Here is a 22,797-nt window from a genome sequence, read left to right as displayed (position 1 = left end):
TGCTGCTATTACTAAACCACCATTGATGCTCCTTCCCATGGCTCACCCATGAGTCTTTTATGGGCAATCTCTGGATCCAACCACAAACACATTGATGAACCCATACCATTTTCATACCTTCTAAACATACATATAAGCACCTAAATTTTATGTCTCCAAAACACATGTCCAACTATTCATAAATTTATGACAAATGTCTGACTTTTATGGAGACTTCCAGGTAAACAAAAACAAATAATATAAAAAGAAACAGATATGGAGAATAAGGCATGTAGCAGAAATGAGGCTTTAAAAGCTGGAGCCACCAATTCAAGGTGCTACAGGCTCTATCAATTCGAGGATATTATTATTATGCAGCTTCCACATATATTGGGGCTTACATGTGCTGACATATGCGCCAACTACGTGCATTATGTCATGTAATCTTTACAACAATCCCTGGAAGAAGAAATTACCACCCCCATTGTTTACAGGAACAAACTAGGCTCTAGAAAGTTAAGTTGTGCAATTAAAGTCACACATCAAAGCAGAGGGAGGCAAATCAATGCCTTTGTCAAATTACATCAAAGATTGTCAAAGGTACGAGTGGGCAGGGAAAGAAGTGGGAAAGTGGCAAGAGTTACATTAAAATAGCAGAATGACCCAGAATAGGCTGGGCGCAGTGGCTCATGCCTGTAATCCCAGCACTTTGGGAGGCGGAGGTGGGCGGATTGCCTGAGGTCAGGAGTTTGAGACCAGCCTGGCCAACACGGTGAAACCGTCTCTACTAAAAATACCAAAATTAGCCAGGTGTGGCGGTGCGTGCCCGTAATCCCAGCTACTCAGGAGGCTGAGGCAGGAATAAGTGCTTGAACCTGGGAGGCACAGGTTGTAGCAAGCCGAGATCACGCCACTGCACTCCAGGCTAGACGGCAGAGCAAGGCTCCATCTTAAAAAAAATAAAAATAAAAATAAATAAATAAATAAATAAAAATAAAGAATGACCTGGGATAGAAAACTTTTCAAAGTCATGATTCCCTGGATTCCCTGGATTCCAGGATTCCCTGGATCCTGACAAGCTCCCTAATTGCCGTCTTCCCCAGCAGCCCTGTATGAAGGGCCCAGTGAAGGGCGCTACAAATGGAGGTATGCTGTGTGTTCATGATATTGTTAAGGAGGGGAGGTTGAGGGAGACAGAGAAACACAGCATTGGACAATCTAGTGATCATCATCGCCTCTCCCTATTGCCTCAACTTCCGGAAATCATGACTTAACTCTGAAGACAGGGCAATGGTGTTTGTAGCAGCCAGCAAGCACTACCAAACAAAGACAGACCTTATCCAGTCACTTTCTAAACATCAGACCAAGAGCAAATAGCTGCAGCTCTGGCCTGTCTATCTACACCACTGCAATTCAAAAGCATCTGATACTGTGAACAGCTTGCCAGTAATGTGTGTGATGTTTAGACTCACCAATAACTCATGTTAATCTCTGGATCATTGATCCCATTCGGGGACACTTCCTTTGTCCCATATCCTTTCACCTATTGCTTCGAGAAGCTCTATAAAGGCTTCTGGATCATGCATGTCCAGTGCTACTCTTTGCCCCAGCATAGCTTCCAGCACCTGCCATGGCACTGGCCTTCTCTCTGTTTCCTGTTCTGTTCCAGCCTTTGCTCGCAACCTGGGCTACCCTGAGGTAGGCCAAGGAGTGCTATATAAAGGTGACTTCTAACAAGCCATGTTGTTAAAGGTTTGCTTTCTAAGTTTACAGTTTTTCCATATTAAAAACTAATTCATAAGTCAGTATCCCCCGACTTTGTAAGGAAAATGATAGCGTAAGTCTATGAAGCACCACTGAATCTAAACCTCTCAAGGTTTTTAGTAAAAAATATCATTATTTCAGGATAACTCAAGCCAGGAGCTACCAATAACACTTTCAGAAACAGAATTCTTTCATCCTTTTATATAGATTCAATAGCTTCTCAGAACTGAAAGGGATAAGAGGTCATTTGTTTAATCCAGGCCTCTCCAACAGGCTAGCTACAACACCATCAGCCTCTATTAACTATTTCCTCAAAAGTAGCTCATTTCAAACCTTGAGTCTGTGTCTCTCCCTCCTGGAGTCAATTTTCCTCAAATGGGGGATGGTTCTTGTCTGTGGGCTCACCTTTTCCTGCTGCAATATTCCTCACAGTTGCGACTTCCTACCTCCTATCTTTCAGGAGCTTCTCTTTCATGAAGAGCTTCCTTACCCTTCTTATTTTCAAGCGTGTGTGTGTGTGTGTGTGTGAGTGAGTGAGTGAGAGTGAGAGAGAGAGAGATGTAATTTTTGCAGATCTGAAGTTTGGAGAGAAAAGACACAGCATTTGCCAAACCTGTGTGATTTAAATTAAAAGTCTATCCTTCTGTTTCTATATAATCTTGTATGTGGGGGTGCCACATGATAATACTTATCAAACAGCTTGATTTGCTAGAAATCATTCCCTTATAACAAGCCAAAAATTAACTTTCCCTAAGCTCCACTCATTGGTCCCAATTCTACACTTTACATCTATTTGCATACAGTAGACCTGAGTTAAAGAAAACTCTCATGTTCTCCCTAGCGTTTCTCTTCTCCAGGACAAAAATACTCAATTTTTTTCCCAAAATTCCTGACTAGTCATACAGAGTCTTTGCTATTTTAAGTTGCTGTATACCTCTTAACCTGGTTTTTATATGAGAGTTTGTTCAATGTACCTTTTAAAGTGGGCCTCCAGAACTGAACAGGTGCAGGCAGTCTGACCATTTCAGAGTCCAGTAGTACTCTGATGTCTCTTGTTCTGGATGGTCTATTTCCAAAAGCACAATCCAACAACCGTGTATCATTTTGTAGACACATACTGAGCTGACAGTACGCTTTCCTGCTTTGTTCTATTCAGTCATTCTCCCCCTCCCCTACTCTTCACTTGTTTTTGGAAACCAAAAATCAGGACTTCATAAGCAGCCCTGTTAGATTTCATGTTATGCTCAGACTAGGGCTATAGACAAGATCAGAGAAAACCACCCCATATTGTTAAGCAGTTACCCTCCCCCACCCATCACCCACCCTTTACTGCTTAGGAACATTTGGGGAGAAAAGGAACTCCATTCCAGGAATATTACTCCAATACTTTCACTGCCTCTCTAGAACTGCTGAATAGAGCCATCAACTTGGAAAATCTATTGTCTTTGAGTCTCTGACTCCTTTAAACATTGTTCTTGGTTGACTGAATGCCATTTATCTATGGAACACCCCTCCCTGTACTTTTGAGAAGTCAACACCTATTCAACTTATTGCACAAACTCGATTATGTTTTAGACAATATAATTAGCCTCCTTTTTATATTAGAAAAAAAACTCTGCATCCCTCTGAAGATCTTACAGTGCTAAGATTAATCCTTATTTAAAAATTGTATGCAGCATTTTGTAGATTTCCACAGATCTGGTCAGTGTCCTCAGTCAACTGGCCACTCCAGCTGAGAGTAGTAAAAGAGAACACAGAAAGTACAGGTGGCAAGAATACTAATCAGAGCATTCCCCATCTTTGACCATGAAACTCATAGAATCAACATACATTCACAATTAGAAAAATAATGTCCCTTCCTTTCTGCCTTCAACACAATCTTAAAAATTCAAACTTGGAGAGTGTATTACGTTTTTTTTAAGTTTTAACAAGAAGAAGAAGATAGCATAATTATCTTAAAATGTAGAATATAAGTTCATCTCCCAAAAGGCGCAGCAGTTTGTTTCAGAAGAATACTTGGCTCAAACCTTTATAACGCTGCTCCAGATTTAACCTTTGTCTTTTAAGGCATAAAATTCAAAGGTCAAATTCAAGTTGGATACTCAAAGATGAAACAAAATAATTATCTGATTAATTCAATCAGCTAGTTTACACCATTAAGATTCCTACACTTTAAGTAATTTTTAAAAAGTCATTATTTACATAATTTCCACAACTTTCCATTTCATGTTATTTGAGAAATATGTTATTTTGAAAAGAACCTTGTGGTTGTAATATCAAAGATTTTCCATACACTGCTTTGGGTGAGGGAAGAACTGTTACCACTGCCTTTTAATTTTTCCCCACTGTAAGTGTTGTGCTTAAATAGCCTATTAAACTATTTACTATATGTGAGAAGGCCATTGAATGAATGATTGTTACCACATTGCAATGGGAAGTCAGTCGTAAATCTAAGAAGTTAACAAGAAAAACTAAATCAATATTAAATAAATGAATCATGTTAAGAGTCAAAATTATACTTCACTCGCGTAGTTAAAAATGTGCTGGTCTGATCCTACTCTTTGGAAAGAGTGAAGCAATATTGTGAAACAATGATGAGGGCCATTGATTTAATCAGTTATTAAACTTTTTAATATAAACCTAATTTTGGCTGAGCTGAAACTTAATGCAAGTTTATTTGGACAGTACATTTTCCTTTGCTTGTACAATGTTAAATAATACAAAGACCTGGGCATAAAAATCATTCTTATTATTAGAAAAAGGAGAAAAAAAGAAAATCTAGTAAATGCCTTAAATTAAAGAAGATTATTGTACAGATGTAAACCTTATTAACTGTACCTTGGTATCCTGGTTATTTATGTAAAATTCTTTATTGACAGCTTAATTCTACCATGTTATTATTTGCTGTTAATACAAATGAACATTATAAATAAGAAAATATGAAATTCATTTTAGAGTTATAACTAATAATATGAGAAACTATCGTTTATTAAAATCACCTGTGGGATCTCTAAACTGTTTTAAAATGCCAACTTTAGAAATGAAGCCAAACCAAGTGCATCATTTTCTATCCTTGATTAGAGCTGTACTGATTTTCAGCTTCTATATTTATTTTTAAGAAAAAGATAAACACAGGACTTCATAAACCTCCAGGGATAAACACTACAATTTACAAGAGTTATGCAAAAGGCACAAAGTAGAAAGGACTGGGAAGCAGATGGAGAAAAATAAGACCTGCTTAAAGTAATTTTTCAAGCAGCAGAGAAGATAAAGTCATCTAGAAAACGTCTTTAGCATTACTTTTACATGCTCTATTTACTGAACTGACCCAACCTTTCTTTTCTATCTAGTAAACTGGCCCAAACTTTGATGGCTTGAGACGCTTCAAATGTCCCTATAAAATAAGTACACACACACACACACACACACGCACATGAATGTCTGTCCACCTATTACATGGAATTTTTTGTCCATTTCCACTTACCTGAACTGCCAGAGATTTTCTGAAGTAAAAACCCAGTATCATATCATGATGAAATAACTGAAGCTAAGTGTGGGACCTCTTTTGATCTCCACTCCCGAAATCTAACACTGAAGATTTAATTCCACAGCGATGCCATCATGATACGGTATCAGATATTTGGGTTTTAGGTCTCTACTCCAGAAGTCTTTTCCTGATACTCTAATATATAGTGATAAATGTCTCCTTAATTTGCACAAGAGTTTTCAATTGCCCTCACAGGAGACCACCTTGAAGGAGCGAGTAAAAGGTTTAGTCATGGTTTCTATTTTTCTGTTTGAATTCAATACATTCTAGTTAAATGGACAATTAATAGGTCACTTCCAAAATAGTAGTGTATCAGTCCCGGTTAATAAACAATCCCCACAGTTGATAATGGGCCCTATGTATTCAGCAAGTCCCTGTATACACTCAGCTCATCCACTAAATCCCTTTTCAGGTAGACAGGGTTATATGGGAAGATGAGCTAGAATGAGTCTATAAAAGTCAGTTTCATTCACTGCTTTATTTTTCAGTCAAGTGCTTTAAATGGTGTCCAGAAATTCACTTGGAATGTGAGACAGGAGAAAAGACTGACACACAGAGCCTTGCTTTATGACCATACAAAAGGGCAACTGACCCTTGCCCAAGCCTTTTCCATGTGAAATGGTTCCTAAAGTTCATCTGCAGAGTGAAAAATCGTGGTGAGGTCGCGTGTGGATGAGTCGAGTGAAAGTGACGATTGGTCACGGGTCTGTCACCCATTGTGGCCGGGTCCCAGCCATGTAAAGTGCTCTGTGGGAAAGTATCAGCCCCCTAAAGAGATGCTTAGAGCCTGCAGCTCATTAAACCGCCAGCATTTGCTGCCTCACTTGTCAGGAATTATTCTGTCGAGCAACTGCTTTCCTGAACCATTCCCAAAACACATGCACAGAGGCAGCAGAGATCTGAATTCAACCGTGATGGGGTTCGGCACAAGAGCCTGACTCAACTCTTATTTCACTTTTCACCTGACAGAGCTGTTAAGCTGAATAAGTGTTTTCTCTTGGGCAGCTGAAAGAAATGCACCCCTCCACTGGATCTCTTTACCATAAACTCAAATTCCCTGCCTAGATGTTCTCATCTAATCCAGAAATCTCAAGACCAAGGGGAGTTTTACTTTTAGGCCTGCGTTTTTCCTTTGAGTGTGAGAGTGTGCGCACACTGCGAGATTTTGAAAGTCTGTCATTCTCACTCCACCCCTAGACTCTACTAAAATGTTGCTTTTATAATGTTGGGAGAAGAGTTCTCTTGAAAATATTTCCAACAGTTCTGGTTGGTTACCTTCAAGATGCCAAAAAGGAGAGATTTATCTCCTCTCACGATCTTGACAATTTTAAATTATTCTCCATAGACACTTAGTGACTTTCTGTGTTACATTTTAAGCAGAATGGAAATTTTACACAGCACAATTTTTTGCCTTCCTTCCTTTCCTTTTTCCTCTTCTTTAAAGGAGTGTTGCTACACATTTCAGAAAAGCCAAACTGGTCCCTCCGAGATCTTTTATATCAAATGGAAAACAAGTTGCTTTTGGTGATGTGTCGGCCCTGGGTTTCAATGCCATTAGAACTGCTCACAATTGCTCAGTGTGCGGAGGTTTGATAAATCTCTGGAAACCTCTTGAATAGGATCACTGTGACTTTTAGTGAGGAATTAGCTCCTTGCCACTGCATTACCAATTAGTTTTCCAGAGCACATTAAATCCTGCAGCTTTGGTTTACAGAATAACTGAGGCATTGCTGATGAAGGACAAAAACTTACTTGGAAAAGCAGCGGAGGATGCAGGGCGCCGACAGGACCCACCGCAGCACGCCGAGTAGAATGGCGGGGCACTCAGAAGGAAAGGTTTGGACGGTGCTGCGGAGAAAGCATTGATCTCATTGATTAGCCATTTCTTTAAGACAATATTCAAAACTCCAGTTTCCTAAAAGTCATTGAGTAAATACTTTGCTTAGTTTTAATTTGTATTGAAATTAAAGTTATTATAAAGTAGCCTTTGTCTGTCAAAGAGCATGCCAAATAATCTCATCAAGATTTGAGAGGGGTAGTGAAAAGACGCAAAGAGACTATGAAACACCAAGCTTCTTAGATCATTTTCTGTGAGGTCATCACTATAAATAGTAAACATCAAATATTCCTTTATTTAAAATACCCTAGAACAACACTGTCCAAGAAAACTATCTGTGATGATTGGAAATGTCTATGTCTGTATTGTTCAAAATGGTATCTGCTACCCACATACAGCTACTGTACATTTAAAATGTAGCTAGTATAATGAATAACTGCATATTTACTCTAAATTCACTTATATTTAAATAGACTCATACGACTAGGGGTTACATTAAATAGCACAGCTCTAGATATCCTACTTACCAAGAAATGATTTAAATGTTATGTGCTTACATTTAATTTTTAAAGTTTATATCTCTTTGCTTATTTTCAGATGGTTCTTTGAAACATATAGTTAGTTGGATTCCAAAGTTGGTAAGAGTAAATTTACTGAGCAATTCCATAATAAAAAGTGGTGTTTCTGATCACATTTACATGACTTAAAGTATTTGAGAATAATCCCATTTTATCTCGAGTAATCTAGTCACCCTGAAGATACATGTGTTTCTAGTATAGTGAGTTGCCATGTAATTCTGCTCTGCACAGTTTTATTAAAATAATCTATTCATAAAGTTTTCAGGAGAAATGCATCAACTATTTATTATTACTCCTGTGCAAAAGTATGAAAGAGAGACCCATTTTGGTGGCCAAAAACTTCTATAAACTTTTTTTGAAGTCTCATTAGTATAAGTTGTTCTATAATTTTGACTATAAAACCATCATAGAAATGATGAATCATCCCCTTTGAATTTAACATTTTAAGTTAAACTCTGTTCCTCAGTAGATGGGAACAGCTATAAAGGATAAAACATGAATAATAACTCTCCATTATTGAGCACTTACTGTATGCTATGCTTTGGTTAAGTGCCTTAGACACACCATGTCCTTTCATAGAATAGGTTTAATACAATATAACTGTAGGTGGAGATTGCCTAAAGTGGGCACTTGCCCATACCATGACATATTCAACAGAGTGCCTAGCACATTCTAAACAGTCAAAAATTTTTTAGTAAATGAACAAATGGTCTTCCAAACTAACAAACAGAAAACTTCCCTGGTCTTAGGGAAAGAATGAGGATCAAGAATTAATCCTTCCCCTGCTTCCTGGCCCATCCTAAAACATGGTGTCTCTCATAACTGATGACCTTGAAATCTAAAACATGACTTGAAAATAAATATTTTTATTATTATTCTTTCATATTCAAGGGACAACTTCTTTCCTTTTCTTAATCACATTCGTGAATATTGTTTCCATATGACTACATACCTTTTTGAAGAACACAGTAATTTCAGACTTGCATTTTAACGAACTGATGAGCTGTTTATATTTATTTTCACAATTTCTTTGAAGGATGTATCAAAATAAGTATAGTTTCCAACAAGAATTTTTATAGCATTTCAGGGTTCTGGGTGCTTTAAAATTGCAAACTAATCACAAATGCAGTTTTCTTCCTAGCACACAATGGGAAGTTGTTAACATTAATGCTTTTAGGTTTTTTTTAAATACTTGGGTTTTTAAAGAATCAAGTGTTTGTTTTAATGCTGTTTTGAAAATATGGCCACTAAGCAAAGGCATAAAAAGGAAACCAATTCTGATGTTCAAAAAGTTTTATAAATTTTTTTGAAGTTTCATTGTTATCATAAGTTGTTCTTATATTGACTATAAAACCGTCATGGAAATTATAAATCATTTCATTTGAATTTTACATCTTAAATTATGTTACAAGAGTATGGCATTATTTATGCAGATTTACATTTTCATTATTGCTATGGATATATGAAGTACTTCAGAAAGAAGAAATATAAAAGTTGCCTAATTATGTTTATTTTCAAGCATTTCTGTTAGCTAACTTATTTCCCCTCCAAGATAAACATTCTATAAATAATAAAATGATGGCTCTTGTGCTGTTTTGTTTTGGACTTTTGTTGTTATTGTTCTTGTCTTTTGAGGTAAAACAAAAAAAAAGACTCAGTAATGTTACATTTGCTGACATAAAATTAAACATTTACCATGTTAACTGGAAACAGAAAACAAAAAAAAAGGTTTTGGTTTTGTTTTTTGCTTAATTAGGGCATAGAAAATGTGATCATACTACTGATATCATTAATATAAGGATGCAATATGTATGCAATATGTGTGTGTGTATATATTGCATACATATTGCATCCTTATATATACATATATATATGACAAATTTTTCTATTCTAACCAAAATGTTTCTCATCCCAACCCTAGGGCCCTAAAAGTGGGAAAATAAAATATTTTTAAAATGGATGGTTTACTTAAAATAAATGATCAATTAAATTCTTAGTGATAAATGTGGTTTACAGATATCTGATCTTAATGCTGAATTTAACCAGAAAAACCATTTTCATTGAATAGTCTATTATATCTCTCTACATTACCCTATCTTAATATAAAAAAGCTGTAATCAAAATGATGGTATCAAAATCTGTAATTGCAAAAAAAGTAATCATAATCTACAGTAACAATTCTAGTTTTGACTAAAGAACTGGACTTCTTCACATTTTGTGATGTGACCAGGCTTGAAGTTCTATTGTGTACAATTTTTCACCATTTTAAATCACTTTTTTGACACGCATATTTACACACGAGTTTGAGTCAATTCCTGATTGCTATACATAAATACATCTTGTTTAAGCTGGTTTATGTGAAAATCACTGTAAAATTCCAATTAAGTGCTTTTTTTTTTTTTTACATGTTCCTATTTTGACCTAAGTCAAATGCTAATCCAGTGAGCACGTGATTGCAGGAGCACTGAATGGCCTTAAGAAATCACCATTTAAAACAATGCACTGCATTGAAGGTATATATATATGTATCACACTTTTAACTTTAGTGAACCATATACTTTTTTTAAGTAATGACCAAAACAGGAAACTCTGCTTTGATGAAAACAAAGTGACAAGTTGATAGATGTGCTGTAAACCCTTAAGAACTACTTGGAAGGTGCTCTGAAAAAGGTAGAAAAGGTAATTTGATCCTAGATAAAATGCATTTCAAACCCATCAGTGACATCTAGATGCAGTTGCTTAATCATTTATCATGTTAGAAATGATTAATTGTAGGCTCACTGAACAATATTTATAATGATAATATTTAAGGAGTGCTTACTATATATCAGGCACTGGACTAGCTACAAATTAAACACATGCTATCTCATTGATTCATTAACATTCGACACATCTGAAATATGATTATGACTGCTCACAACAAATTAAAAGAAAAAAGGACGAGAAAAACAATAAAGATTTAATATAATAATTAATTACTAGCCATGAGGGATAGAGATTTCATGCACCATAACTCTGCCAGCTATTCAGTAAGAGCTAGACCCTGGACAACTGACACATCTCCCAAGATTTCCATGAGAGAGAAAAAAAAAATGGCCTTTCCTCTGGAAAAAAATATAAACAGTTCAGGTTCTACAGCATGACGTCAGGTTGTATTAACACAACATCTCGAGACACTCCAAATTTCATATCCTACTATGATGGTTAATACTGAGTGTCAACTTGATTAGATTGAAGGATGCAAAGTACTGGTCCTGGGTGTGTCTGCAAGGGTGTTGCAAGGGAGATTAACATTTGAGTCAGTGGGCTGGGAGAGGCAGACCCACCCTTAATCTGGGTGGGCACTATCTAATCAGCTGCCAGAGCAGATAGAATATAAAGCAGGCAGAAAAAAGTGAAAAGACTAGACTGGCCTAGCCTACCAGCCGACATCTTTCTCCGTTGCTTCCTTCCCTCAAACATTGGACTCCAAGTTCTTCAGTTATGGGACTCAGACTGGCTCTCCTTGCTCCTCAGCTTGCATACATCCTATTGTGAGACCTTGTGATCTTGTGTTAATAGTTAATAAACTCCCCTTTATATATATATGCCTATATATCCTATTAGTTCTGTTCCTCTAGAGAACCCTGACTGATACACCTACCAATCAAGCTTCCAATTTCTGTGTGAAACTGTTATGAGTTACAAACAAAATGACTTAAAAATTTTGGAACTAAACTGGGGCTTGTCTGAATCCAAATGACTAAAATTATGTATTCAGAGAAAACTTCATGAACTTTCCGTATGACTTATTTGAAGATACAGATTCAAGATATCTTTTATCTTGCATGTTTATTTAAGATGGGAACTTATAGCCAACCTAATGGTGAACTAGCCTGATTTTTTTTAACTTAGCTGACTAGATGGTTCTGTGATACAAGTATCCCATAGCCAAGCAAGGTTACAAGTTTAGCTACTGAGAAATTATTCTGTTTTCTAGAAAACAATAATTTTTTAAATTGTTTTTTGTTCTTTTTATTCTCCTTTAGTAATGGAGAAGAACATCAGGAACCTAAATGGTGTGAAACCACATTCTTATTAGCAATACAAACAAATTATGGTACTAACTGACTTGAACTGACATTTCGAAGGAAGAATACTAAAGACCACTAATAAAACCTTCAAATAAATTTCAGGAACCACTGCATTTAAGAAGGATGAGGAGAAATGATAGAAGGTTCCAAAGTATCTTACTAAGGCAACCACTGGGGGGAAGAAAAAAAAAAAAAACCTCTAGGAAAGAATGACAGGGAAGTAAATAATTAAGAATATTATTATAACAAATAATAATATTAATAATAAATTAATTAAAACTAATCATTAATGAATAATGAATTAAAATAATTAACTAAATAATAATTAATAAATAATAAATTAAAATTAATAAATTATAAATAAAATAATAATAAAGAATGACAGGGAAGTAAATAATTCCAAAAGGATGGTTTTAATGACCTCCTTCACATGCCAGGTACGTGGCCACTAAGAAGTCAAAAATCTAAACTTCTGACTTGCAAATAATACACAATTCAACCGACAGTCTAGGGTGGAGGGCACCCAAAACAAGACTCCAAAGAGCAGCAAACATCTATCTTGAATAGTTAGAACAAAGAAATATCAATTAGCTAATGAAGTTTGATTTATTTTAATACTTAGTGCATCTGAAAGTAATTCGTTTATGTGATCTAATTGCAAACCTTGCCTTCAATCACCACGCATAGCAAGTTAGGTAAATTCATCCTTTGCTTTTCTGTTTATCAGAAAACAAGAGAAGCCCGCATTTTTTGCCTCAAAAGTGTTTTAAAGACAGAAAAACAAAGGGTCTTAATGTTTTGGTACAGCTCATGAGAAGATATATCAGTGCAGTGTCTACTTGTTTGCTTCTATCCTTTCAATTTAGGGCAAATAGTATGTACTGCCTATCTGTTAAGTGCTGAGCACTGCACTGTGTGCTGGGACTACAAAGATTGAAAAAGGAGTTTCCTTCCTGGAATAATTTATATTTTTTAATATTCTTTAACTTACAGATTTGAGTCTGCTGGTTAATGAAATGAAATGTAAATTTCTCAGTTACTCCAAGTTCAGTTTTGTTCAGTGAAACCTGACACACTCCCCAAGGAGATGCAATCTAACAAAATTCATACTGTGCACATCCATAGCCAGTGGTTCTCAACCCTGAATACACATTAGAATTGTCTGGGCTGCTTCTCAAAGATACAGATGCCTAGCCCCCACACCAATTGTTTTAAATCAGGCTGGCTAGGACTGGACACCCGCATAACATTTTTTCACTTTGTAGGTGATTATAATATAGAGCAAGGATGAGACCGTGAAAAGAACATAAAACAACACCTGACACATCGTGGACATTCAATAAATGTTAGCCTCTCCTCCTGCCATTAGTATATAATCTGAGATCAAGACTAAAACAGCACATAAAAAAGCAGTATTGTGCAGACTTCTACTGAAATACAGAATAAAAAGAAAAGGATATTTTAAGAAAGGCTTGTTCAAAGAAGGCTTTAAGCAGGAGAAACATCTTAATCAGGGCCTTGATTTGGAAAGTACTTGGAAGGGCAAAAGAAGAGAATGAAACCATTCCAAGAAGAAAAGGTTGCAGGGACAAAGGAAAAGAGGCAAGGATGGTGTTAACACATGGGGCAGGTGAAGGAGACCAGCCTGGCTACTGGGACAAGGCCCCACGGGTGAACATTAAGCAATGCGGCTAGAAGAGTTACATGCAGTTGATGGAATGAAGGCCTTAAAGGCCAAACTAGGTAATTTCATTTAATCTGTAGTCAAATTGGATAATTTAGGTTTTCCTGAGTAGCTTGGTGACATGATGAACACTACATTCGAGAAAAGTTCACCTGGCAGTGGTGGACGGGATGCAGCGGAATAAAGAAGGGCCAAAGGGAAAGCTGCTATGCAGTAACAACATGCTGTAGCAACAGGTGATGACAAGCATTTGTGTGAACACTTCCAGCCACATCTTATCTATCCTCACAACACCAACAAGTTGACAGGGTCTGGCTTCCCTCCAGCTGTGGGACGTTAGTTCACCATGACCATCACAGGTGCCCAGGGTCATCACCTCTGCTGCCTTACCCTTCAGGGAGTCTCCATTAGAACGCTCTGAAAAAATGATCTAAACTCGAGGAGATTCCTTGCTTTTTATTATAAAGTCTATGTCACAGAAGAGAATACTATAAGCCTTTGTGAAGGTTCCCTGAGCTCCCGGCTATACCACTCTGTGTGATTAATTCCTGCATTGGTCTACTCCAGCAGAACACAGACCTAGCAGGAAGTGTATCTGATATTGGTTATCTTGATTTCATCCTGGGACAGATTTTAAATGATCACAAATTATTTGGTACTCCTTCCATTGAAAGGTGGGGTCTGTTTCTTCTTCCTTTGAATTTGGAATGGCCTTGGTGACTTGCTTAACCAAGAGACATGGCAGATATGACATTCTGAAACTTCTGCAACTAAGTCTTATGAAGTTCCAGAATGTCACTTCCAAGACTAAGTGATAAGAAACTGCAAGGCTTCATATAACCTAGTATTGGAAGTATCAGAATGTCCAAAGTTCCAAAGCCACATGGGTTTTTGGAATGTGTGCTCTTGGTGTTCTCCCTTTCAGAATCCAGCCACTCTGCTATAGAAAGGCCAAGAAACTTGGAAAGCCCAAGTGTGAATGCTGCAATAAACAGCTCCAGTTGAGCAACCAGTCAACAGATGGCATCAGTGCCAGCCATGTGAGTAGCCATCTTGGACATCCAGCTCAGTCAAACCTTCCCATGAGTTTAGTCCCAGTTGACATCTAACATCACTCAAGATTCTAAGTGGGAACCACCCAACTGAGCCCAGTCAGCCCACAAAACTGTAAGAGAAAATAATAAATTGTTCTTCAAGCCACTGAGTTTTGGGATGGTTTCTTATACACAACGCCCCTTTTACCAATAATTTGCTTATGGTGAAATGGTGGGAAGGAGTCCTGCACATCTTTTCCTGTGTCTTACCAGTGGGCTTTTGAGGTATGTGCTTTAAAGCCAAATGCTGACTCTACCACTGTTCACATTTTGAAATGAGGAAAGAGAGGCTCTGTGAGGTTATATGAATTCCTTATGGTTACAGAATCAGTAATCTGAAGACCTTGAATCTAGACTTTTAAATACAGGAATGCTCAGAGAGCTATAGGTAGTTTTAAATTTAACCAATTTGCCATTTACACGTTGGAGCAAGCGCTGGCGTACTTATATTATAAAAAGCAAGATAGTAAATACTTTATGGTTTGTGAGCTACACAGTCTCCATTATGACTATTCAATAGAAAAGCAGCTATAGAAAATATGTAAACAAATAGGTGTTATTCTGTTCTAGCTTTAAACAATCAGATGGTCTTTTTTGTTTCAGACCCAATATAACCACAAAACTTGTTCAATACACCTAAACTCAATCCAGCCCTAGGTTATCTATTAAAAACTTGCCAGCAGTCACGGTTTTTATTCCTTTTTTAATGTATGTAAATTTTCTCAAAGAATGACTTATTAACTCCTTCACATATTTTAATTTTAAAAATAATAGAGACTTAAAGTTTTAAAGAACAAGAAATTTTGAGCCTTTTCAAGAGGCTTTGTGGAAATCTATATATTGTATATTCTATTTCTGATGGTCGCTTAGAGTCAACAGAAAATTAAGGTTGCTATGGCATGGTCCCTGAACATGTGAAAGAAAAGTGAAAAATCTAGTCATCTGTGGATCATTTATAAACAAGAAGGCATTAAAATAGTCAGCAATTTTTACAAAAAGACCCAACCTTTTTTTTTTTTGTTTTCCTTTCCTTTTCCTGAATGCTTTGGTTCTAAAAGTCTAAAAACTCCTATAGGCTTTTTGATCTTTGGTTTCAGAGAGAATTTTAGTACCTTAAGTTGACTGTTCACATACCTCACAAAAGTGTGCCCCTGAAATATTCTCAACTAATAGCTGGTTGACAAAATGAATAATCCTATTAAAAATGAAATCAGCTATGGTAACTTTATATAGAGTGATGGATCACTCAGCATTGCCAAGTTAAGTATTGACTGGAGGCTAAAAAGAATGAAAGAGAGAGATTTCATTAAAAGTGGAAACATTACTGAAAGTAAAATAAAACATTTTGGAATAAAATATACAAGGGCCTGGTAAGTATGTTATATGTTAAGGCAAAAATCCAATTTCTTACTAAGAGAGTATAAAATAGAAACATGATCTAATAAAGTCTAAAATGAGGATTCTAACAAGCATTCCTAGATAAAAATCATATTGTTTCATTTTACAACTTGCCTTTTTATTCCTGACAGACTCCAGGTGTATTGAACGAAAACTCAGTTATTTAAACTGACTTAAAAGTTGTGTCCTTTCATTGTATATATAAAGAAAAACTACTGTAATTAGAAAAACTTTACTTAGAGCTTCTTCTAACCGAAAATTAAGTAGACAAACACTGTACTAAGGGCTGCAAAGCAAGACACTCAAAAGATCTTTGTATTTAATGCCCACCCTAACATAAGAACACATTTGTTTAAATGTTTTAAATAACATTTCATTTTTGTATAAACTTTCATAGCAAAGAATCTGAAAGGATTTTATGAATACAATGATTAAACAGAAATCATGCATGGATGTTGTGTCCTTCACTTTTAAGTTGCTACCATTTCTCTCATTGTTCAGCAGCAAATCTAACTGTAAAATATCTTCTTAAAGCAAAAAGACATCTGGTGGTCACTAAGAACAGGAAGGAGGTGGCACACCCAAAGAGAACTATCATGGAGTCTAAGCACAGCTTAGGTTCCAATATCTGAGCCACATCCATGGCAAACAAATATAAATAAAATCACCCTTGGCAATCCCTTTGTTTTATTTGTTTGTTTGTTTGTTTTTTAGACAGAGTCTCGCTCTGTTGCCCAGGCTGGAGTGCAGTGGTGCAATCACAGAAATCCCTTTAAATTGCCCAAAACATACGGCATCCTTTTGACTTTATGTAGCATAACCCTGAGCACTCTAAATTCTACATTTAATTCTACGTAAGTCCATACATAAATTTATGGGCATTCAAACCATCGTACCCCTTAAAATAACCCTCAAATCCCTAAAGGAATGGAGCTAAGTAAGTGGAAAGTTCTAAAACCTTCTTATTTGCCTGCTCCATGTACTCCTGTTTTATTATTAAACCTCAAGAGTTTTAGTACATATTACCAGATTGAAATTTGCTTGTTGTTAAAGCAAAGAAGAGAAGCATGTGTTGGGGCAACGGAGAGATAGAGATATTGGTTCTAATAGTCTCTTTTATTTTATCCACTGCAAGAACTTCTCCTTGAACCTGAAGGTGTTTATTAACTTAGGGACCATAGAGCTGATTACTCATGAACTAGGTAAAAGTTATTAATATGTTATTTTTAAATAAAAAGGTATGTTGAGCAGATTACAGAAAAATATACAGATATGGAAAGAATATGGTTCTGGTATTCTCAAAAAATTCCACCAAAGGATGACTGGAGTGATGGCCTCAGCAAAGTGATGGACTAGCATAGGTCCCATCACTATCCCATTCAGAATCCCCTGTTGTCATCCTGGTTCTGAATCAGCATCATCAACACTCAAAATTCTATGATTTTAATTTGTCAAAATGAATCTAAACCATAGTGTCAGCAACAGAAAGCTCAAATTCGGACTTAAAAAATAAGATCACAAAGTCTTTACTTAGAACGGAATCCCCACCTTAAGCACAAATCCCTTTTCTCCCTTGCCTAGGTGCCTAAAATGTAAAAGAGGCCATTTTATTTCACACTTTCAGTGTATCTCAGTGGAGGAAAAAACTACCGTTTGCAGCACCAGACATAAGTGTGAATAGTTTCAGACAGTCAACAATTAATGGGTAAACAGTACTTGGGATTGGGAGACAGACAAGAAAACTAGAGTGCACATTAAGTATTGATGGTCAGAAACAATTCTAACCGAATGCCAGAAAAAAAAAAAATACTAATGCTCTTTTATTTCTTTACTACACAGAATGACTTACTTGGCAAAACAACTTTTTAAAACAGCAGTTCAATTCACCTATCCAGAATGAACATTTGCTTTCCAATCCTTTCATATGCAGCACAAGAATAGATTTAATAAACAATAAAGGAAATTATATTCAGGAAATTATTTTTATGTCAAACATTTTCTAAAATGCTTAAAATAACAAATGTTATTAATAAACATGACTATTTGTTCCACTAATTTTGAAGAGAATTGATGGCATAACCACCAGTTGGAAAACTGATGTCATTCTGTAGCCAGGAGAATTTAAATCTTTCAGCATTTTACATTTTGAGGCCCTCTTTTATACACAGAGACATGAATATTTTAATCAGGCATAATATTTTCCAAATATTGTCACAAATAATGGCATCGGGAAACTTCTGAGGAAGGATGTCTAATAATCAGAGTTTACTCAAAAAACCTCCTGGTTTCCACTAATAAACTATAATACAACCATGACATTTTTTCTTTTTTCAGATATAAGCCCTGGAGGAGAACCTATTTACTACTCAATATTGCCCTAAATGTGCCCCTCCCTAGCCCTGAGCCCTTTGATTTTTAGAGTTTTAAAACTATTCTATATAAACAACTTGACAACATATAGCTATGGAGTGTGGCTTTTCTTGCTGTAAATACTCAAACTTAACAATTTTCAGGGATGAAGCACTGACAACTCTACTTTCATCCATGACCTGTAAATCTGTGTTACTGTGTTTAACTGTCACCACCTTTCAAATATATTTCATAACAAGAGGGAAGGGAAAGCTAATTTCTTCCACTATGGGCTGAGGGGCAAAATCACAATCTGATTTATTATTGTGATACTATGTAATTGGTGATCCAATTGGCCCTCATTATTTTCTTCTAGTCAATGAAAGACTAACCTAAGGTTAGGAGTCTGAAGATTTTGGGCAATTTTTTCTCTTTCACAAGTTCATAGATGATTAAAGTGATATTTGGGACAAAAACAAAATGAGCAAATGAAATAGTCATTGAGAAAAACAACTGGAATCCCCATAGCCACCTCATTAGCTTATTAGGAGGATTAAAGGAGCTATTTTGAAAATGGCTGCTAACCTATAAAGCAGTACAGAACATGGAATGTAAGCTCTACAAGGGCCGAGACAGTCATCTGTTTTGTTAACTGATTATGCCAATGGCCTAGAACAGAGCCTGATACATGGGAGACACTCAGTAAGCATGTGCTGAATGAATGAAATATATGGTATATTTAATAGTAGGCAACAAAAAATAACGAAAAATAATGAAACCAAAATGCATGCAGAAGCATAAATCCCGCAGTTAAACGGTGCTATATTTCACCAATGAACTTAAAAATAACTCTGGGGCTTTCTTATGCAAATTTAGATGTGGTGTACTCAACAAATTAAGTCTGGGAAAAAAGTGGGTAGTCAACATGCAGAAATTACTAAAATCAGATTTTGTGGTCCACTCCCGAGTTAGTGTCTAAAGGATCAGAACTGGTTGTTCGATAACATTTCAGAAAAATATGGTATTATCTTCCCGAAAACAAAGCTTCTCCAACTCTTATGCTGTCCCCAGAACACCAAATCACTATTTCATCCTCACCTAATTTCCACCTGATAGAAAAAATTGTTGGCAGTCCATTATAATTTCATAATTGTACACTGCATAAAATAATTCCCACATTTGGTAAGGCAAGAATCTGTAATTTAAATAAAACCGGGGCAATGTTCAGAAAACTACATTCTTTATCCAATTATAAAGATAAATCAATATAAATTCTGGTTTTTAAGCAGCATATTTGTGGGGTCAAATTCATGAGATTTTAGTTTTCTTCTTTAGATATTTTTCTAGTTTCAGAAACTAATGTTTTCTTTACAAGAATAATTTGTTAAAAAACAAAGGTTGTTCAAATGAAAATTAATCTAGAACATCATATCTTCAATGTGTTGAATAAAATATTTGGAAAAATACATGCTTAAACTGTATTAGAATACTTCAAAAGGGAATATAAATTCTTACAACCCTCGTAATTATTCCAAAAACAATGTTTGCAATTGGACACTTTAGTTAAGTGTACAAGAATGAATATGTTCTTGAAAAATAAAAAGAATGTAGTTAGGAAAACTTTTAATCTTTAGTTGCAATATTTTGAAATAAATAAATATAGTAAACTATTTTTGAGGGTTATTGAAATAACTGCACTTGATTTGCATTTATTTTATTTAAATGCAATCTGTGAAATCTGCAAAGGTTAAAATTAAATATCTTTTCATGGCGGAGACAATTACGATTAGAAAAAGCTTAGGAATCCTTGAAAAATAACTTCTATCAACACAATGCCAAACCACCAAAAGTTACGCAAATCAACAAATTTTCTGGAAAATGTTACTTTTATGAAATATAATTTATTAACTCTCTTCCAAGTGAACCTGCTTTATGCCTAATTTTTCTAATACATCAAAAAGAACAGAGAGGCCCAAATTTCCATAAACTTTGCCTTAACTGTTTGTTCCTCTTTCAGGGTGCAAAAAAGGCTCCCTAGCATTTAGGTTTTACACTAGGTGAATGAGACCGGTGTTCATATAGTTATATTTGTTCCATTCTGTTAATAACCATTTCAAAGTGAAAGACCAAGACAGGTTCTAAACATGTTAAATTCTATAAAGCCATTAGCAATAAATTTGATCCGGCAGTTTGCTGGGACAATGGAAACTGCTGAAAAAGCGTCTATTAGTCATTCTGGACAAACCCATCGGGATTAAAAGAATGAGTTAAGATCGTTTAAGGACGCAGCCAAAAAAAAAAAAAAATCCAATTGGGTCTCAGTTTCTGAGTCTCTAAGAGGCTTTTCCCTTTTATCACTGACAATTTCAGGGAGCCCTACATAATATTTGCTAATATTTGCCTAAATTGTCGGCATCCTTCTTCCCAGACCCACTAGTTAGGTTTTATACGGTGATTAAAATAAACCCAAACTACCCTTCTTTCGGTAAATTCTTATTTATTGGTGAACTTCCTACTCCAGTTGCCAATTCAGCTGTTTTTCAGCTCAGCACAAATAAAAAGTCGGCCTTCATTTCTTTGCGCCTAAAGTGATCCAAAATTTAAGAGTGGAGAAAGCCAGAACTTTGCGCAACTCTCCTTCCAAAGATCTTTGCGCGCGTTCCTGAGCTACCCCGACCATCCTAACAGTTTGAGTGGCAAAATCTCCCCAAGTTGGGCCGCGCAAAGCTCTCCTTGTCAAGAACTTTTCTGAGAGCTGGTGTCGTGCAGCCCGGGAGACAGGAGCGGGCAGGTTAGAAACCCTGAACTTGGTGAAACCCCTTGAGACTGATCCAGGCAGGCCGTAGAACCCTCAGAGTTTCCCAGTTAAGGCCAAAAAGTTAAGCAGCCCTACCACCTGTTGAAAGAAGGGAACAGCAAAGAAGCTCGTGGAATGGGATGGGATGGGGCAAAAAAGAATCACAGAAAGTGGTGTGCCTCCGCCTGGGCCCCCTACTCCCGAAATGGCATCTCCGCTAAAGCTCGAGATGCTCCAGGAAGTTCCCAAACCGGCTCTCCCTGGGCGCAGTGAGCACCGCCGGCGCTCCCAGATCCCGGGACCACCCGGCCTGGGGGCGCGGGCGCGGCTGGGGAGGGAGGGGAGAGCTGGCTCACCTGGCGCTGAAGGCTGGAAGGTACAGTCTCGGTCCCCCGGAGCCCGGCCCGGCAGCCTCGCACTGTCCGCAGAGGGACTGAGCACTTGAAAAGCCCACCGCGTTCCGTAGGGCGCCCCGGCGGGACTAACTTGTTCGGCTGCGGGGCACAGCTTTAGGGGAACTGGGCTAGCGGGCAGGGGCCGGAGCTGTGCGCCCGCGGTGGCCAAGGCGGTCGCCGGGTCGTGGGGCGCGGGCGGCTGCAGCCTGGGCGTCGGGGCGCCCCCGACCCGCAGCAAATTCTCGATCAGGAAACTCTTGCCCAGGTTGCCAAAGCCGGGCGCAGCGGGGAGGTTGAGGAGCGCGGAGGAAGCCACAACGTCCCAGTACGCACCGGCGTGGGCTGCCACCGCGCTGGGGAGCATAGTGCGGCGCCAACCGGTCGGCTGCGCGCCCGCCTTGCGCCCGCCTGTCGCCCGGGCGCTCCGCGCCGCACCCAGAGCAGCAGCTTCTCGCCGCCGCCTCCCGCAGGGCTGGAGCGTGCGGAGCCGGGCAGGGAAGAGAGGCCACCCGGGACGGCGGCGGACTTGGAACGATATTATTTATTTGCGTTGGGCGTTTTTTTAAGGGATGGGAGGAGTGAGTGTGGGAGGGGGAAGCTGTGAGTTTCTCTGGCCGACAGCATAGGCTCTGGGAGCGCGGGGGGGAGTCTTTCCGCCTCTCTATGCAGATCTGGACGGGTTTTTTTTTTTTTTTTTTTTATTCTGGAAGGACGGAAGGTGTGTCCAGCCCATCCATTCATGTCACCAGCCCCACAAAGTGACAGACGCGGCCAACAATAAGGGTAGTGCTGTGGCAAGGGGAGGGGACTCGTAGTGGGAGGAGGTGGGCGTGGAGACGACGTGAATCGGGCGCGCTCGCCACCTCCCCGCTGCCGTGCAGAGCCGTGGCACTCTCGCTAGAGCCCAGGCAGTCCCCCAGGCGCGGGGTTGGGTGGACGCTGGCCTGGAGCGCCCGGAGGGCGGGGTGGGGGTGGGGGGGACGCGCTGGCGTCTGGGGTGTCTCCGCGTACTCCTGTTGGGCGAACCCTGGCTCTCCGGTGTTGGTTGTCACTTGAGCAACTGATGGGCTTCCAGGGGAAGTAAACGGAGTCGCTAGTGGCTGGAGGGGCTGTTATCAGGGTCAGTGGAAGGTATCACCGAGACTGTTGTAGCTGTGCCGCCCTTGCAAAGTTACCTCTGAAAGAGTGGGTTGTTTGCGTATTGAATGATGCCCTTATTTTATAAGGGAGAAGGAGATGTGTTTTTCTCGGAGACCTTTTAAGAAATTTCTGTTTCCAGTGACTCATTTCCGGTCACCTTTT

At 38.0% G+C, this 22,797-nt stretch overlaps 1 protein-coding gene across 1 annotated transcript in view; it reads right to left on the bottom strand.

Moving 5' to 3' along the window:
• DBX2 (developing brain homeobox 2) overlaps positions 1-22,080 on the bottom strand; it is a 39,215-nt gene extending 17,135 nt beyond the window's left edge. The window contains exons 1-2 of the mRNA XM_004052996.5: positions 21,457-22,080; positions 7,043-7,138 (exon numbers count right to left, since the gene is read on the bottom strand). Of these exons, the coding sequence (XP_004053044.4) occupies positions 7,043-7,138; positions 21,457-21,859 (499 nt within the window). The 5' untranslated portion in view covers positions 21,860-22,080. The remainder of the gene's footprint in view (positions 1-7,042; positions 7,139-21,456) is intronic.
• Between the last annotated feature and the right edge of the window lie 717 nt (positions 22,081-22,797).

The sequence above is a fragment of the Gorilla gorilla genome, chromosome 10 (genome assembly GCF_029281585.2).
Source record: "Gorilla gorilla gorilla isolate KB3781 chromosome 10, NHGRI_mGorGor1-v2.1_pri, whole genome shotgun sequence".
NCBI lineage: Eukaryota > Metazoa > Chordata > Mammalia > Primates > Hominidae > Gorilla > Gorilla gorilla.
The sequence above is the reverse complement of the archived record's forward strand: the minus strand, read 5'-3'. Positions and strand labels throughout refer to the sequence as shown.